At 39.0% G+C, this 20,571-nt stretch overlaps 1 protein-coding gene across 1 annotated transcript in view; it reads right to left on the bottom strand.

Annotated features, from left to right (window-relative positions):
* gpc6b (glypican 6b) overlaps window positions 1-20,571 on the bottom strand; it is an 81,911-nt gene that overhangs the window by 6,920 nt on the left and 54,420 nt on the right. Inside the window, exons 5-6 of the mRNA XM_070838743.1 lie at window positions 17,304-17,434; window positions 16,507-16,650 (exon numbers count right to left, since the gene is read on the bottom strand). Of these exons, the coding sequence (XP_070694844.1) occupies window positions 16,507-16,650; window positions 17,304-17,434 (275 nt within the window). The remainder of the gene's footprint in view (window positions 1-16,506; window positions 16,651-17,303; window positions 17,435-20,571) is intronic.

The following is a 20,571-nucleotide window of genomic DNA, read 5'->3' on the forward strand; positions in this document are numbered from 1 at the left end:
CTTAAAGCAACCAGTAAGAAAAACATAAAGAGGGAAGTGCTAAAATACATTTCAAACTAAAACCAATTATGTATAATAATGACGTTTCTTTCGCAGCAAACTTCATGTTCACTTGAATCTCCACGTGGTCTGAGATAGAGACTACTTACCATGGAAACAGATGGAAATAGGACTAATGTACACAAGAACCCTGCAGTATACACTGGAGAGGAGGAAGGAGAGAGGATGTCTGTGTGGAAGAAAGATCCTCATTATATGCAGCTACCTATTGCGAACATGTTCTCATTAAATTTGTCTTCATGACATCCTAAAAGATGACTATTATCACGATGTGTGATAGCTATTTTGATTCCGGCTGACATTAGAGGTGTTATTTGAGTATGATACCCATGGTTCTATAATAAGGGCTTTACAAGGCAGTTGTTAGGAGCATTTACTCACTGGATGTGCAAGCCATGATCATTTATACGATCATTTTAAATAGTATTAGAAGTGCTGGGAAAAGACAAGCATATCCTCTGTATGCATTAAGTGTACAGATGTTTTTCAGTAAATGCCCTCCTCCACTGACAAACATGACAGATGAATGAAGGGTTTTGTTTTCTTTTACCCACACACACACAGACACATTGCCACACACGCTCACACTTAAACCAAGTATCTCTATATTTGGTAAACTTCTTGAGATAAAGTTAAGGAAAGCTGAAAAAAACACTTTACTTAAAGTCATCATATTTCACATTTATGAGCAGTGTACAGACATTTAATAAATGGTTAATGACATCATCATGTAGTTGTACATAGCTATAAGGACACATTAAATGATAGTGTGTTATAAACCATTTATTAATTATAACACAAATAGTGTTATATTTAAACACTTTTTGCAGAACTTTTAGTTTTTACGGTGAATATAATTAGATTACTCACTCTACGGCTACTTATACATACAATCTTATAATCAAATTGCAATTACATTATCAGGTTTAATCGTGTGTCAGCCCAAAATAATTGAACATATTTTCTGCTCTGCCATGGTCTTTAAGAGGTAGGCCCCCTACAGGGTCGTACATAGCCTTAAACTATTTCTGTTTTATGCATCACATCGTCTCTATTCTATGTTTCTTAGGGGTGTTATATATAATGTTTCATTCAGGTTTGTGAAAACGCACGGCTGAAAAAAATCCAGTTGTATTTGACTTACAGTGATATTGGTACAGTAAATGTTCACATTCAGGATTCGCTTACATTGCAAATGTTGATTAATGTAAGGTTGTTTCAGACTTGGAGGTGCTAAAGGTTTCAGTGGTTCAGCTGGACAATGTACAATGTTGTTTCCCACACTGCACAATATACTGAACAAACCTTTGATAAAGAATATTTACAAGAGGAGTCTAGTGTTATTCTATACAATACCATCATCAAGACCAAAACCAACACTGCAACACTGCCCTATACATACATAGCTTCATAGTTTAAAATAGTTAAAAAGTATGTATCTAAAACTTGTGGGTACTGTAGTTTTTAGCCAAAAAAGTCACTAAAATGAGAGAAAATTGTGCTTTTGTTGGGGACTAGTTTCACCTGCGGACTAATACACATTTGGTGTGGTAGTATTTACAGCAGCAGAATAGTGTATGTGGGATTGACTCAAAATAAAGTACAGTGCCCATGTGCTTCTCTTTGATGTGTTTAAATATCTTTGGAGCTCTATGGCACAGAGGAAAACGCTATTGAAGCTTTGCCTACACAGATCAAATGAATTGATCTTTTGATCAGTTCATTTTAATCCTTTGATTAACTCAATTTGCAATGCCCAAAATACAAATTACCACCAGACCTATCTTCTAAAAGTGCTTGAGTTCAGCTAAAACAAAAAGAGAGGTTATTCTTGAGGATGAAAAGCTGCAGTAAGGTGTAGTTTTGTCTACTCTCTCCTTTCCCCTACAGCCATATTTTTTTCTCTTTTGCCCTTGCTCTTCCTGCTTCCTGTCATGAACCATATATTACTTCATTGTGTTTCTCTCTCTCTCTCTCTCTCTCTCTCTCTCTGCTCCCTTGCTAGGACTCTGGTCTCTTCTGTCTTTGGTCTTTCTCCCTGTTACCACAGTCCTAAGTGAAAGCGAAGGTTTCATGGCTAGCTGACCCGTGATCTTATACCAGACTCCTATTCAAAGGAGCGCTGTGAATAAAGCCTGTGGTATCTCTCTCAACTGGGATATAACAGCGTATGCTCACCCACCTCTGAACTGTTTAGCATCTGTCCTCTTTTACCTTTTTCCCACATCTTCATTATAACCATTTCGAATGTCACAATGGAAATGAGCTGCAGAGGACTGTAATTGCTTTTATTTTTTCTGGTACTCATGTTTCAATACATATTAATTTAATCAGGAGTCTAGTCAAATCAACCATCTATAATTATCTTCGCTCTCTGTTACTGCCTATTTCTGTCTCTGAACAGGAAAACAGGAAGTTTACCAAACAGCGGAACCGCAATGCAAAAGATTAATTCAGCAGTAAACAGCAGCGAAAAATAGCCTGTAATGTATTATAGCTCACACAGCTTCTAAGCGTGCAATGATCCTAACAAAATATCACCCTTGAACTTGCTTTTTTTCCCCACCACAAATAACACTATGTTTACTCACTGTAAAATGTAATTGGCTAGCTTGAACATAAAAACTAATAGCTTGAACAGACAAACATGCGAAAATGTTTGCACAGAATAATTATTCTCCAAAAACAACAGTATGAGTCAGTAAGATGATGGTGTAAGCAGGCTTAAAGTTTCTGTGTTTGCAGATCTTCCGTACAATATTTATCATCAGTCTTGCTTTTGTGTGCAGTCAGTTGAGTGTGCACACAAGGCAGGTCGTGGGCTTTTCTGTATGAGCGTTAACGGGCTGGCAGCTGTGTGCCACCTTTTCAGCTCAGCACAGAAATGTGAGTGAACTGTACTTTGACCGGCGGTTTGCAGATGCCCTTGCCTATTCTCAGATCAAAAGCTGACGTGTCACTGGCTTTGAAGCTGCAGTCGCACTCCTGGCAACAGCGCAATGTCAGGGGCCTAAGCTCTTATCTGGCTGTGGGATGATGCCCGGACATACTATCTGCTTTTCAATAAAGAAAAAAAAAAAAGAAATATGTGGCCAGACTATCTCTCTAACTTTTACTCTCAAAACACAACATGGTCACAGCGCTGCCAAAGTTGACCTACAGTGTTTGTATCTCCCCGGCCTGTTCTCTCAGCTGGTAAATCTCCCTTTCTCTCTTGACAAATGCAAAAAAAAAAAAAGAAAAACACTTTATCTGGCATTCTGTCTCACGCTAGTTAAAACCCTTTACTCTTGTTAAATTAACAATTAGTCCTCCTTTGAGCAGCTATCAGGGATGCCATCGGCGCTTGACACAGAGCATATCCCTCGGCTGCAAGTCTGAGCTAAATTAGTACATGTTCAATCTAATCATAGACTCGGCAGCAGGTCTCACCACTAAACCACAAGGGGCAGACAACTCCTCGATCAACTTATTTTCCCTGGCAACTGCTCCTCCTGTCTGCGTTAAAATAGTTTTTCATTTGATACGAATGCAGTATTCTTCCTGCATCTCAATTACAGAGGTCAGGGAGTCGGTTCTGCTCATACCAGGACCGTGGCCATGCCATAAGTCTCTTCCTGACCAGTGACCACTTTGAGGACAGACTGAATAGTTTCTCACAAGGAGGAAGGCCACAGTAAGAATAACTCTGCCCCCTCATCACATTCTTGATCAAGTTATAATGTTCACTGAGCCGGTCCTAAAAACTAATACACGCTGCTCTCCAAGTCTGGTCGCACTCTGTGGTAATGCAGCCAACAGATCAACTGCCAAGTGTCGAGTATCAGGGTGCTGAGGCCCTGTGGGTGTATGTCCCTGGACACGGCTATTTAATCTGGTGTCTAACACGTCATAAAGCCCTTCTCATTGGTTCACGTCTACCCATAAACAGCAGATTCTCTCAACCAAGACCTGCCATCTGGCTCTAAAGCGGTTTTAACACATTTAAAAAGCAGCAGAGTAGAAATAATATTGGCTATCCCAAAGCATACCAAGTAAATTACCTCTGTGTTAATGTTTTGAGTAGTGCTCGTCTCCCCTTTATCAGGCCTCTTTTGTCCTTGTCTGGACACATTCACCTCAAAGGTGACTGGCGGTGCTGCTTGGAGCAGGTAACTACCGGAGTGCATATAGATGTGGGCTGTTTTCATCCAATCAATATCCATCAAGAGAGGGCCAAAGCAAATATGTTCCCCATTTGCAACTTCACAATAGATGAGCCCAGAAAGACATCGCCCAGCTGTTTATCTTGCAGTACTCACACAGATAGGAATGGCACACCAAAGCAAATCATGGTTAGAAAACAGCACAACCACTTGCAAACTAAATTGTGGTCTGATATGACAGTGCAGCGGTGGCGTCTGTCATCCACTGCCGGGCTACATGCCATGTGTTCATGATAAACCCATTTTTAGCACTATTCTGCGGGCCATTGCACTTTTTTCAACTCTCAGCTGGAGCCGCCCTCCTTGTTTTCCTTGATTACAACTGATTATGTCCTCGCATAAATCTGCCACGGCAGAATACTACAGCATGATTTAACATGGACATCTCAACAAAGCCCGAGCTGTGGCAGTGTGTATATCTTTCTTATATCTCCCGGTGACAGCTCTGGCAGTGACAGCACTGTGAGATTGTTATTATGCCGCTTCCTGGGAATGGATACTTGACATAAAGTGAGATTCTATTGTTATTCAAAACTTGCTATTATTTTGCATCTCTTTTTTTTTATTTTACCACCAGGGTTTTGAACAGTAATGGAAATGCTGTGATATCCATCTTAATGGTGTACCTGACAGAAACTGAGTAAAGGATACAAACACTATGGAGGCAATACACAAAAGTAATGCATATTTATGACTTATCAATGCTACATGAACTTTAAGATTAAAAATCTGCGGCCTTAAAAATACTATACAGTGTCTTGATGTAATTGCACATGTACATTATAGTGGATTTGCTGCTATATTGTCTGACTAAGTCAAATTTAGTTTCCATACTTCAGCGAGAGAAAGCTGAATGCCGAATTCAATCACTAAGTTCTGTGACACCCCGGAGGTATAACTTCTCTTTTCAACTTTCAACTCTTCTTCATAACTGAGAAAAGAAATAATTCATCACGTCTTTAATTGAATGTGATGGTGAATCTCTGTGTACCTTGAAAAAAAAACAGCAAAAAGAAATAACGCTGGTTCCAAAAATAGCAGAAGCTGTGTTGCTACAAGTGACACAAACCAACAACTGTGCTCTGTTTAGTCTAATTTGATCAGGTTTGATCACTGTACTGAGTAATAATCCTAAAGAATATATTACATTTCAGGAATAACACAAACACCCATCTTCAAATGTCTTAATATGATACAACGAAACTATACCTTGTGAGACATTTGTGATTAACCTGTGGTTTAAGTGATTCTCCATTAGCCATAAGTTAATACATCAGTGTTGTTTGAATCCATATGTCATACAACATGATCAGGTCTTTCCTGTTATGATGGGAAAAAAACTGCTGTATTCTTGTAGCTCATGTAGTATTTACATACTCAGTGTTCAATATGTCATATTCAGTGGCCCGTTTTACATAATATGGCCTCAAACCATTTGCTCAGTCCCATGGTATCTACATAGTTAGGCAATATGGTATATCATGGTGAGCAAAATTTATCACACAATTCCACAGTGAGAAAAAATGACAGAATATTGATGGTGAGTTTGCGCTTGTGATATGCCCAAGGCTACGACAGGAGAAGTTTGAAAAAGGGAGATGATTAAAGAGAAGCTATGCACTGTGGAGAACAGAGCAATCATCGGCAGGGCCTGTCTCTCTCCCTGCTGCCCGTGTTCCCCAGAGAGGCAGGCAGCCTAGAGTGCAATGGGGCCAATGTGCCTCATTAATGTATTGACAGACATGAAAAGTGGCAGACCCTTTATGGCACCAGCATTAGTTGCTGAGAAAGAAGGGACGATGTATGAAATTATTTTTTATAAAATCACTGACCTTTTTTTTGTGTGAAAAATTATTATTATAACTGCTGGCTGACTTGGCCTCTGATTTTACCTTAAAGAGGTCTGAAAAGTAAAATTCACTTTTTATCCTCATGAAGAAAACATTTTAGCATTTTAGCTAAACTATTGTGATAACGTTATGAAACTTTCAGTATGAACAAATTAACTATTCACCCCCTCTCATTACAGCATTTGTTCTTATTTAATAAACCATGTTTGTGGTTTCTTAACATTCATTTGTAGCTGTAAAAATGTCTGGTGCAGAGCAATGCAACTTTACCAATCTGTTATCGGCAACATCGCAAATAACCCCATTTCTTTATCTTGGACCAGGCAGCGTTAGGTGACCTTTCCACTTGTTGGGCACATTTCTTTAACAATCTGATCAAACTCTGATCTGAAGATCTGATTACAATTTGGTTTGACTCAAACACTATTTCACATCTGACTAGTTTTTTCATTGTGCTGGCAGCATCATCAAATATTGGGTTCATGTCCTTTGCTTCATGATGTCATTCAAATTTATTAAAACTTTTAAAAATAGAAATCAGATATAGACATTGCCAAGCCACTCTTGAGTCCTTTATTGGAAAACCCTAAACAATACATTGACATCTACAAACTATCAGCAAGAGTAGGTGTTGGCTGTTAAAATAACTAACACTAAGGAACACAAATGGAATATAATAAATCCCATGACTTTACTCCATTTTTCTTTGTATGTTTTAGAAAAGTTGCTGTCGGGTATACAAGATTATTGCACAGCCATTTGTCCCCTCTAGCATGAATCTGGATTTATTTATTCATGACAAGATCAGACGTGTTGACTGCAGCTTCAACATTTTCGCTCTCAATATATCACTGGAGTTTTAGGCAACATGAAATGTTGTGAATCAGTAAATTAGCAAATAAAAAAAAACAGGTAACAGGTAACCCAAGGAGAGCCAAGACCCAGTGACAGAGGGAAGTGTGCAGCTTTGAGATACTCAGAAAAAGACAGTAAGTTGACCTTTATTCCCCAGAACAGAAGATGTGCAAGGATTTTTTGAAAAAGTGAACCATAGGGCAGATATATGTTAAATGCCTGTGTTTGATGGTGTACTATCGTACATGTGATCAATCACCAAACCGATTGTGAGGTGCTTTTAAAAGTTACTGCTACACTTTACTGTTAAATATAGACTGAGTTGCTTCACAAATGTGTCTTTTTCTTTACTTTTGGTAAAAAAAAAAAAAGTCTCCAAATGTGGCTCCTGAGAGCTTTCCTAAATGTACTTCACAGAACTTTGATAATACAAGCCAAGAACTAACTTAGTGATACAGATCCCAGTTCTCCCCCCTTTGAAGTGTACTTTTAACCACTTTGGGCCAGGCTTTAAAAATTGTCAAAGGTCCAAAGAGTGAGTATCAAAAAAATCAATGTTTTCAAAGTGTTATCCTTAGTTTCAGACCAACAGACACACGTGCATTCATGAAATATGAGGAGTTGACTCAGAGAAGACATCTTTCATTTCTTTTATAACTCCTCTCTTGAAATTTCTGGTGTAATATAGAGGCCATTAAGTTCACAGAGATCTAATTCTGCCTGTCTCCTTGACAACATCCTTCATGTTGCCCTGTGAATGACAACAGTGGATGGTGGATGATAAGTATTCTATTGCTGTTGCATTCTTTGTCTTAATAAGCACGTGAGATTTCTTTATCTCAACACAGAACCAAGGTCATAAAGCTTTGGTGCATGTATCTGGCTGTGCCCGTAGTTCTCTGATAGCCTGATTGAGATGTGTCGCTATGGGATACGTCTCCTCGCATGTTTGTCAGTGTCGTTATTTAATTATGGGCTTCCACCTGACACAAAGTGACGGGAGTGCAATGAGGGAGGGCTCTGCTTTCTATTCATGTACATACACAGCTCCTTTCACTCTCTCAAAATGTAAGATTTTTCACTTATGATCAGTCAACCAAGTTCACAGGCACAACTGTGTCTGCTTTTTTGTTAAAACGTGTAATACATTCATTAACAGACCCTGAAGCGTTCATCCTGGAAACTGGAGTCTGCTTTGGTGGATCTGGGGATTTAATAGAAAGAACTCAGAGGTCTATTCATAATTAAGTATGTAGTCTTGACTGTATAGCAATACATCTTGTAGTGTGCAAAAAAAGGAGACTGCATGGTTACAGGCTTACACAAACTGGCCTTTTTAAAAACCTTTATCTAGATTCAATAAGGCTAGAATGCTGTTTTCAAGGAATGCACTGCTCCACACTTACACAATTACATTCACTGACAACTGGAAGCTGTCCAGCACAATGACAGGCTATTCTGTTAGCCACTGAGCAGCTCCACTGGAGCAGTTGTGGTTTATAGGTGTCATGCTCACAGACAAGTCAACGGTGATACTGTCTGAGTTAACATGGTAGGAGATGTAGGCCACCTTTCACTGCTCTCCCTTCCTAATGCCAGTCTGGGAATCAAACCGCTGACTGACATGCGCACCGAGGTTTATTTTGAAATATACCTGCAATGGTGCTGCTTTGGAGAGCTGTAGCCATTAACAGGCAGCAGTTCTCCACATCACAATTTGACATGCACACTTTGCTTTTCACTTTTCTTTTTATAATTTCCTATATGTTCCTGTGCATTACAGATATTGAATTCACTGAATGTCTAACAATGGCAGCAGATAAATTCATCAAATACTGAACTTGTTGTATGATAAAGTTAAGCATCTGCATTTAGGTCTGGCCAGTGGTGGATAAAGTAAAGTGAAGTAGAAGTAAAGATACAAAAGTTTTGTTAGCAATCTCAATTCAGACCAGTCATTAACAGATATGATAAATAATGCAGGATCTTCCTGAGGGGGGACCTAAAGGTCTGCATGTTACTATTGTCTCTTAGTTAAATTAGAATTCAGAGAATATAGTCCAAACTGCTCTGCCCAAAATCCAATCTGTCCATAACAGTTAAGGGCCTGTTGAGTTTGGCATTTTTTAGAAAAATGTAGATGTAGCACCATGGCTGAATGCTGAAGCTGGGCAGAAGTACTTCAAGCAGCAGTTCGTGGCTTCTACACACCCTCTAAGAAAAACTGGGCTGACTGGGAGTCCCAACAGCTTTGAAATCACATTTATTGCCCCATGAGGACGCTTATCTCAACAAGTAGTTTCACTTTGTCTAGTGTGTTGTTATTGTGCCCTGAACTATCATGCCACATATGCACTTCTGGACTATTTATTTTTGTGTGGTCTTAGAAAAAGTACGAGTTATGCTAGAATCTGTGGAATCTACATAATTACATGGTTTGGGCAAGAGTTAGTAGATACAACAACTCAGAGAATGGAACTGTGGATAGGCCCACTTTACTTTCATTAAGCTGTATCCAAGACAAGAATGTTTCAGTGGCTTGACATGTTCCTGGACTACAAAAATATAATGCCAGGGTCAAGATTTTGGGAAAGGAGTGGTTGCGCTTTTTTTCCTGACTTCACAAACCACGTACGGATGTTTTACTCAGTGTTTCCTACTGAACATGGCAAAAAGTAAGAGAGAAGAAAAGATTGTGTGCATGAATATTCAGTTTTACTTAATGCTATAATATTACAAGTTATCCATGTACAAGAAACTGTATGAATGAATAATTTATCCTAACATGAAAGTGAGCAGAGAATAAAGTATAGTTTCTACCACACACCAGAACAGTCTCAGTATGCAGCTTGAGAGACTGTTTTTGGCAATGCAGCCAGATCTCCACCACCTGGCAAAAAAACCTACTTTTTGCACCTTTTATTCAGTCATTTTATGTCTGTATTGGCAAAAAAAAAGTAAAAACCTCGGAGCAGATCAGTAGTCTCTCACGGTGCTAACAAAAATAGACAACTATCACACAGCCACACCTAACCTGCATGGCACGACTGCAGGGAGCCACCGTGAGAAAAAAAGAAAGCCAAACATGAGGAAAACCAAAATTCAAGTGAAAAAATGTCTTGCTGTGAGGCAGCAAATACAAGCATTGAATCACCATGCTGTCACCTTTTCTTACTCAGAGGGTTCGTCAAGGGGACAAGAGTGATTGTCTCTTTCAGACTAACTAGTGAAATGCACATTTGCAGAGATAGGCTAATAGCAGATGCGAGGTTGTAACGTAAAACAAAGTGTCCTCATGTCACAGAAAGAGAATTGGCTTTTTCGCAGTAAGAAAATTGGCTTTTGGTTATTTTCTATAAAATCCCACTCCACTCAGAAATACGTGTTTTCACTCGCGCACCCTACCACACGGACACCACTACAAACGGACAGGGTCCGACATTAACACTTGGCAAGCGCCAAATGTGGGTGCATTTTCCATTTGGTGAGTAAAATCTTGTTACCAAAAACCCAATTAAAGTGTGACAAGTAAAAAGCAAGCAAGAGTAATTTATCAAAACATTTAGTGCCTTAGAACTGATAAATGTGTGTTTTAGGGAGTATAAGCAAGAGCCTGCAAAAATTAAAGATTGGTTGATTGTATTTATTATAATGGCTCGTTGTGCCTGATTCATTAGAGAAAAGTTTATTTAATCAGACTATTCACCGCCCACTGAAAGCATGTTTTAATTTAGGTGCAATCATGAAACATATTTTTATCTAAAACGAATTATTATTATCATTATCCAACATACAAATATAACACACCCCCAACACACACACACACACCTCACACTTTTCTCTGTGCTCACCTTATATCCTGTGTTTATGATGTGTGAGCAACTTAAAGTCTCTCAAAGAATATTTTACTTAAATCAGAAGCCTGGAAAAGTAAAACTATGCAGTATTTCATAAGAAAAAAGCAAAGGTTGTACAAAACCTAGAAAAATGAACTGACCCCTCGTACTTATTATGTGACCCCACTGTGAGTGTTTTCAAAAGTGCGTCCATGAAGAGTGCTCTCTACAATATTTTGTTAAGTATTTTTCTGTTTCGAGTAGGAGTCAGGAATCGCTGTGGCAAGTTTAGACTAACCTTGGGGTGTATGTCTGAATGCATGTTGGATGGCCACTGGTGATTGTTGACTTTTATGTTCAAAAATATTTGCTTTATCCAAAAGCACAAAGATTGCTTAACAGGACGAGACATGCAGAGAGATAGATAAAGGAGAATGGCAGGATTAAAATATATCTGCAGAGATGAAAGGGGAGCTGCACTTTGTTTCTAGTTAGTATTGTGTAGTACAGAGAGATTATAGGACAGCAAATATCAAGATTCTATTAGTTTATGTATCCCAAAAATAAAAATGGCAAATTTGAATATTGATTAGAGGTAAAAATTGGATTTAAGAAAATGCTATCAGATTTGGAAAATCTGTGATACAAAAAGCGACTATATAGTGCTCAGTCACTAATTAGAACCTAAACTGAATGTCTCCTATTTCGTGTCCTTTATTACATTTTCTGGGAAGAACTTGTTACAACAGTTCCCTGTTTACTGTGAAGTGAGAACAGTGTCTTCCTGTAGAAGTACACACACATAAAAATATGTGGTAAAAACAAGTCTAGATCAATCTCGTCCTTTTAGAAATTCAAGGTATTTTCCATTGACTGGGCTGTTTTTCTCTGAAGAGACCTTTCTGAATTCATCAAGCTGGCCGATGATGAAATGATGGGTTTCATTTATTAATAATCAGGCGTGTATATGAATGGCCTTGTAGTTACAAGCAATGTATTAATCACTTAGATAAATAAAAAACTCATAGACCTGATTGACTTTCTGGTCATGCATAATAAGGTTACGTAAAAAGATGGTTCAATACTATTTATGGAAATAACATCAGGGATCAAAGAAATGATTTTTGACAAACGTGGTTCCCTACAGGCTCTTCCTACAGTCTTGTCTTGCTTGTGTCTTACTCTCATTGTTTATGTTGCCATACTGATAAAATGTGAACCATGTATTACACAAGGGAGACAAGGAGCAATGAAACTACACTAAATTGAACTGCACCAAACTGTTACAAATGTCAAATTAAAAGCACCACCTCTTATCTATAATGCGCCTCTGAGCCTGACAGTCTGTTGTGCCTTTATCCCCTCTTTGGACTTTCAAATCTCCATTTCTCTCAGAGCTTTGAAGGAGTGTGCTCTGACAGAATGTCAGGCAATTAAACAGTCATGGCTCATTGAGCTGGAGGTGGGCCCGCTCCTCTAGGCTTCTCTATAAGCAACAGTAGAAATGAACGCAGACACTCCCTGCCATCCCTTGCACATTCTTTGACTCAGAAACTTAGCGGTAAATCCAGACAAGAAGTTCTTATCAAAGGACACTTTAAACTATTGTCAACTTTCACAAGGCTGACTAGTGTCACTGTCACGGGTAATTATCCTGTGCCAGAATGTAAACGAGGACAGTGTGTGGGACAACAAAGACATGCTCTCGCAGGGAACCCAGTCATGTACCTTCTGCAAGATGAACACAGACATGCTGCCACACTAATGATGGCATAAGGCAGTTTCCAGACGAACACCTTTACGCCCGTGCGGAATAGGGGCATGAAGAAATAAATAATGAGCAGCGGGTTTAATTAAGACGTACACTGACTGACACTGAGAGCTTCTGGTAAAAACGAAAGTCGCTATTTCGTACTGTATTTTTGCACTATTTCTCAGGTGCACCACGCCCCCAAAGAGATGGCATTGGTTAAAACCTGCATTTACACTTCTGCATTTTGTTGCAGTGTATCAAGAATCATGGCTAACCTTTCCAAACACAACAGTTGCAGGCTGACACCCATATCTTCACAGATATTGAAATACTTGTTCAAAATATTTGTTCAAAGACCCCTTAGAAAACATTACTAGCAACCCATTGGGGTACTCCAGTGTTATGTCATATTGGAGGGAAGAAGCAATAAAAAACAATAGCTAATAAATTGCTTTTCATAAAAGCCACCCGCTGACCACCTGCCTCAGCTCCACAAAGCCACAGAGACACAACGATAAGTGAGTGGACATAAATGCCTACTGCTGCTCCTCATTTGTTTATGTACCAAACAAATTATAGCATGTATCCTTATGAAACGTCAACCAAATAAACAGGATATTTTTCCATCCGGCAAGCAGGTGATCATAAATCCAACAAATGGGTGACCTCTGGTTCTTAGTTAGCTACAGTTATGTGACCTCAGCGAAGATCACACCCTGCCGCAGAATTCATTTGACCACTGCTTGACTTAAATGACCGAAAAATCCAAGAACCAGTGATGATTTAGACCACTGTATGTTCAATAAACCTTAACTGACTCAATTTAGTTCAGAAACCTTTGTTTGCTTACTCGTTGTACTGCACAAATTATAATGCTGCAGCAGTATGCAGTAGCCTATATCTGGCATTGTGTAAATATCATTAAATAAATTTGTCTATTTAACTCAACAGTCAGCATTGATGCATCTATATAGTGCAAGACAGAGACTATCACACTTTGTGCCTGCCAATTTGGTGGCTGTTAGAGCTGTGATGTTAACTGCAGGACGTCAATAGAAATACATCAAACTTTTCACTGCATAGAATTGTATGTAGTATTATTGAAAATGCAAGGGTATAACGAGGCCACGTGTGCATTTACAGGGCAAATGTCTGTCTGCTCTGCCATTGCTTGCTTGCTATCTGTTAACAACCAATACTGTTTGACAGCTGGAGGTAAACAGCAGATACCTGAGGTATCTAAAAACACATGACCTCAGCCAATATAATTCAGTCTTAGCCGAACAAACCACCGCAACCATTACAGTGGTTAAATATTTCCGCATGACTCATCACGGTGATGAAGGTTATGGTCACCAAAATTTTTCCATCTTTAGTTGAGAATACGAAATGCTGTGGCTGTGTAATTTACTATAATCAAAAACCGAGCAGCAGATGGTGTGTTTTCAATTATGAGATTAAACAGTTTAATGCTACTGTTATAGTGCTCATATAACACACTCATCACTCATGCTGGCAAACGTTTAACACAATTGCGCGAATCAAGTCTTCAAGTTGTATCAAACAGGCTGGACAGGAGGACAATTGTTAAAGAGTCACAATAAATAGAGTATATGTTGTAAGTGCGGTGCTATTAATAGGAAACAGGTTTCTGTCATGCGGGGGTGTGGACTATCTGACAAGACACATAAGGAAGGCAGCCTGTTTTTTTCACACAGATTATTGCATTTTTACATTTCTCTAATGTTAAGAGAAATAGAACACACAGGATGAGAGTGGAGGTGATGAGACACTTTGTACAAGACAAAACAAATATTCACAACTTGAATTGAACCTTGAAACTTATCCCCTCAGACACCATCCCTGAGCTTAGGATAGTTGTGATTTTCAGCTGATTGTGGATGAAATGAAGAAACGGCAGCCAAAAGACAAACCAAGCATTTTCTTTTCCTTTCCTCGAACCAGGCGACACATATCACAGCACATTACAGCAATGTCACAATTTGCCGCTTCCTGCGGCCACCATGATCAGCATGAATTGCTCCGGCAAACAGATGTTGATAATGGAATTTTGTGCTCAGCTCTGCTTGTCTAGTTATCATATGTCAAAAATAAGCTCCTGTCACTGAGCTCCATCTTGTCAGATTCTCCAAGCAGGCTAATTACCCAGTTATTCATGAGCAGCCTGGAACCCCTACTTCACTGTGCCATTAAAGCAGATGCTGGCTGCAAAACTCCAACATCAACTTTTCAGAGCTCCCCTATCTGCCAGAACAGGTCACCTGCTGATTGGTTGGCTTTCTCAAGGAGTTGACTCTATTAGCTACGAGGCAACGAGGGCGTTGGGCTGGGATGTGTCTAGAATAGATGTGATGCTAACGAAGGCTCATGTTGGATCAGCAGAGAGGAATCCTCACTAGCAGAGGACACCGTGGCATGTGTTCAACAATCCCTGTGGTGTTAGAAACCCGACTATATAACACTGTGTTCAACAGCTAACACTTTGATACCATAATATACCACAGTGCCTATAAGGTCTAATGGCCACTTAAGAATTCCTACATTGCTACCCCCAATAAATTAAATGACAAAATGCTCCTTTAAAGCAGCTTCAGTGAGAGTCAGATGACACCGACTGCCATGAGAGATGAAGATGAGACTACGACTAACACTTAGCACACCAAGTGCTGCATACCACTTGGATTTACAGGTCGCAGTGCTCGTCTGCTGTAAATCTCTAAAGCTTAGAACACAATCCAAGGCATCCCCGACCACACAATATTAAAACATCATTTTACTTCCAGTCAGAATGCATAAAACAGTGGCAGACAATAGTTCCAGAGGAAAAAAAAATAAAAAACTGAAATGAGAATAACGTTTTGAACCTTACACTGTGTTGCATCGCATTCCAAACAATCCTCTGGTTTGCAGCATAAAGGCAGGGAAACAGAAAATCTTAATTAATTCAGTGTAGGTGGAAGAAATTGTTGATGGACATACAAGCTGAAAAGGCAATTGCTGTGTATAAGACATCAAAAATGTGTGGAGAAGGAATAAGATTGTACAAAAACATAATTAGTGTTGAATAAAACAAATAAAGCATTTATTGTTGTGGGATTCCAAGAGCCAGATGGGGAAAAACTGCTGCTTTTCATTAATGTATTCATCAAATAAATAACCAATTATTAACCTGACACAAAGCAGAGAAACATTCTATTTAACATGTTTTAATCACTGTGGGCGAGGCCGTCTTTCCACTGAGCTGCTTTTATAGATGTGGTACTTTTTAAGGGTCAGTAATGCAAAAAAAAATTATTTTTGGATTTCTGACAAAAACAGCTGTAAACGCCAACATAACTGGGATAAATTTTGAAGAGATTCACTTTGATGAAAAGGGCTAGAGGGGAGAAAGGAAGGGCACTGTGGCTGCAAAGGTAATCCATGATGAGAACTGTCTCTCAGCTGAATTGGTCTGTCAGCTCCGTGTTAACCTTTACCCTGATGCAGCATTTTAAGTTTCAAGGTTGTTTGAGATGGAAATCCATGTATCAAGATCCAATCCAACAAACATACAGCTAATCTGATAGAAAATAAAGGTGTGCTTTGCGACAAACAATTGACATGGTCATCCTCACAAAATCTATCCATCAATTCTTTCACCCCTTTCTTTTCTGTTTGCAAAGCACACAGAGATGAGAAGGGCACTGAACACAGTGCACGACACCTTCCGCTGCCCTCTTGGGGTAAAGCTGTTGATTCGTTAACAAACACAAATCGATAGAGGGGCCTGAATGGAGGACAAGTACAAAGAATTAATTTCCGGCTCCAGGGGCTTACGATGGCAAATCACCAGCTTTAATCAACAGTGTCAAGTCAGAAAGACAAATGATGTTTACACTGAAGCAGTGTCTCGCCTGAAAACAGCACCTTTGGCTCCGTCTGCTTACCAGTCTGTCTAGGCTGGTGCCAGCTGCAGTGGTAGGCCGCTCCTCTGGGCTGTATGGCCTGAAGCGAGCGTTGAACACATCCGAAACACCGCGGGTAGACCTAGTCATTCCTGCGGGTTTTGGCTGCCCACAGCCTTGAAAAACCTGCAATTACAAAAACATGGGCACCCAATTGTCAGGGGTTTAAATTACTTTGGATGCAGAAAATAGGAAAGCGCAGTGTTTTGTTAAGGTCCTGTGAAGCCTTCATCCCACATTACCAGAGTGACAGTGCTCTTCGTCAAGTTGAGGTAACCACGTTGATAGGTGATTCAACTAGGAGCTGTGACCAGTGCTATTTAAGATGATAGGGTTAAGTTTTTACAGGCTTTTGGGAATATACCACATATACTTAAATCATAAACAAAACTGCATCTGTTGCATGGGAAAGCCAACAGAGCATTTAGCTTTGAATGAGAACTGGCATTCAAAGCTGTGTAGGCAGAAAACATTCTTCACAACCACCTACAGTTTTTTTTTCTTTCTGACTACAATTTTGTGGGCAAAGAAAAATGCAGTAAAACACAGGAAACACATTAACTACTGTTAGTTGAACTAAGATTATCTGACCAAATTGAAACATATAATTCAAATACAAGACCTAAACTTGGACATAATTGGAACTTGTTGGACTGGTAGGACTGACGCAAGCTGCCCTCTTAGTTTCACTTCAGTTTGTGAAAGATCAGACTTCAACAACTTCTTTGAGGTGTTACTTTTGTTGAGAATAAAATAAAGAATACACCTAATTGACATACCCTGTAGGACACCTGGGCACTGTTATCTTGCATATTCATGATGGCCTCCGAAATCTTGACATCAATGGGCTCCATGACAGATTCAATGTTGAAAGGTCCCTCCAGCCTCTGTGCCACCAGCAGCATGGCATCTGTCATAATAATGGGGAAAAGAGGAGAGCAGAGGTGCAAACAGACACACACATCAGGTTGAGGAAACACTGGCACTCACATACAAAAATAACCTTCATTATAGCAAATTTTGTAAAGTTTTTTTTTCTAAACAATCTGGGAAATGACTAAGTAACAATCTCTATTTTCAGCCAGTATTATAGTTATTTGTATTATGTGGTCCTGTTCACATGCCGAGTGACACATTCCTGTCTGATTTGGTCGTATCCAATTTTAGCAGCACTTGAGTGAACCCTGTGAACTGCAACATATAAAAATACTAACTTATTCACAAGTTTGATTAGACATTTAGAAGTTCACTGGAAATCTGAAAAACACAATCATTTAAAAAAGAGAAAAGAATTCCACTCATGTCCTTAGTGTCATGTCCTTACATTTCTATTGTGGTGCACCTTTGTTCAGTTGTGTGCATTTGCAGTGTTTCTATACATTTGCTTGTACTTTCTGTATCTGCTAGAGTTTTAGAACTTATAACTACTGGCATTTTTATTAAAGTTAAGGCTTTCTGTATTTGCATGTAATTTCTGTATTTGAAGTGCTTTACAAAATGTGATGCATGAGTTGTCAGACTAGTGAATATGTTTTCCTTTGTTTCTGTTTTCCCTATTTGCTCGTGCCTTCTGACTTTGCAGTGTGTCAGGCTGTCAGCTCATATAGAAAGTAAAAAGAAAGAAATAGGAAAAAAAAAAAGCAGTTGGATTTCATTGACAACCAAATAAATAGTGTGTTTATCTGCAGATTCATTTGAATTGACTTAAATGCTATAACAACAACAACAACAACAATGTGTACTGCCAACTATTTTGATCATTTCTGGATAATTTAAATCATTTTACATGCAGATCATATCAAAACTTTCAAACATGAGTATCTGAATACTTTGGGGTGTTTGACGGTTGGATAAAACAAGCAACTTGGAAATGTCACTTTAGACATCTGGAGAAGTTGTGATGGGATATTCAAACTATTTTCATTTAAAATACTACATTATCAATACACTAAACAAATCAATAATGAAAATAACAGTCTGCCTCTCATGCATAGTTTCACCAAAGGTCATATAGTGTCAGACTGACAGTACTGTGTAGTGCCCAGGAGGCAGGACACAAGTTTGCAATTTCTTCCGCCCTCTCATCACAGTCCACCGCCAAACACTTGTGAGGCCTGAATGAATCTTTGGATAAATTCAATTTTTATGTAGATCAACTCAATCAAGTCCAATAAAATGTTGTTATGCTGCATGCGACGAAAAGCGCTGATGAGTCATTGATTTAATAGAACTTTTGAAAGCCAAGCATTTATTTACATCCGCTGCGGGCAATGAACACTATAAGGTCAGTGGCTCATTAATATCCTTCTGTGGACACAAGCCAGAGGGCCTTGTTGAACATGAAACACTTAACATTATCATCTCCACAGAGTTCATTTGTTTTCATCACTTTCAATTAACACCTCTGATAATCCAAAAAAATCTAAATTTTAAATATTTATATCTGTGATGGTACAGATTTCTCAGTAGTTCAAACTAGTTCAGCAACTGCTGTTGCCCTTTCGAAGCTATAGAGTTAATTGATATTACCATTAAACGGCTCTAAAGTGCTCTCAACCCCACAGGGTTTATATACTAATGTGCCACAGTCTCTGTAATGGCAGCTCTGCATTTGAATGACATGCCACGGGGGGTTACACATCACAAAACCACTAACTCATAACTGTGCAAGTCCCAGATCTGGAGACAGTACTTAGGCAGTCTGTTAGGAGAGGTTTCTCCATCCACAGACCTCCCAGGACAAGACCTCACCAGCAGGCTGTCATAATGACTCCTCAATTAACTCCTTACTAAATAAGGTCATCCTGCCTTTTGAAGACACAGAAGGAACAATGGCTTCTTACATGCTTGTGTCCTCCATAAAAGCTTTTTATTCTGCACTGAAATACGATAAGCATGTTGTGTTTTTGAAGAATATGTTGTTTCTTTTGGCTTGTTGCTCCCACCACCCCCACCCATCACAAGAGAATGGCATAATTTCTGCAAAAGTTCTGAAAGCACAGGTGATATTCCAGAAAACAAACCAAAAAGTAGTGACTAAAACTGGAAAAACACCTCCATTTAAAATATAACTCATAATGCTTCAAAGTTAGCCAAAGACATAAAGGGAAAAGAGGAGACAAATACTGTATATGATAACCCTAACCCTCCTAGAAATTACATTTTCTATTAACATTGTTATGAAATGTTGTTAATTAATGTACCTGGCAAGTCGGTAAAATCAGTAAAATATATTTCATTTGTTTTCTGTGTTTCATTTGATATGTATTTCATTCGTTCTCTGCCAACATAACTGAAAAAATGACAATCGTTCCCTAATCGTAACCAAAGTGCTTTTGATGCCTAAACAGACAGTAGTCTGGATGTATTTAATTTGCTTTCATTTGTTTTCTGACAAAATAACTGAAATCAGGAGCTTTTCCCTAAACTTATCTAGTGCTTTTCATACCAAAAGACCAAAGTATGGATGCAAACTCTGGACACTGGTGACAGTGACACTTTGTACACCCGCTGTCCACCCTGAGCACCTCCCTGCGACTTCACTGTGATACATACATTTAGTGTTTCAGTCATTCATGGAAATGTTGTGTGTGAACACAATCCAGGTAGCGGTTACGTTTGTCAGCAAAAGAGAATTAGTATTCACTATTTGCTATTATTTACAATTTACTAATATACAAAGGTAATTTCTGAGAGACAGGCCTGTCCAGCTTTTCATTCTTTTGGGACCTGAGATCACTAATGGGAGAGGAAAAGAGCTGAGAAACATTAGCTCAGCTCTGGTTCCATTTCCTTTCCAATTATGTTGACGTCTGAGCCTTTGAAGAGCTCTTCTGTTTGTTTACACAGTGCAAATGGCCTGTGATGTTCGCTGAGATTTTAATATACAGACTGTGTCAGTGCCAAATGGTTTTCTACAGTAGCACTTCAGTCGCCGCAATGTGCAATCATATGGCCCAAGTGTAGATGACACCTGCATCAGCAGAAAAATCAAACAAAAAAACGTAACATTTGTCACTACTCGTCTATTAAGACTGATGCTGATTA

Source organism: Pempheris klunzingeri, chromosome 10, assembly GCF_042242105.1.
Source record: "Pempheris klunzingeri isolate RE-2024b chromosome 10, fPemKlu1.hap1, whole genome shotgun sequence".
In the NCBI taxonomy this organism is placed as follows: domain Eukaryota; kingdom Metazoa; phylum Chordata; class Actinopteri; order Acropomatiformes; family Pempheridae; genus Pempheris; species Pempheris klunzingeri.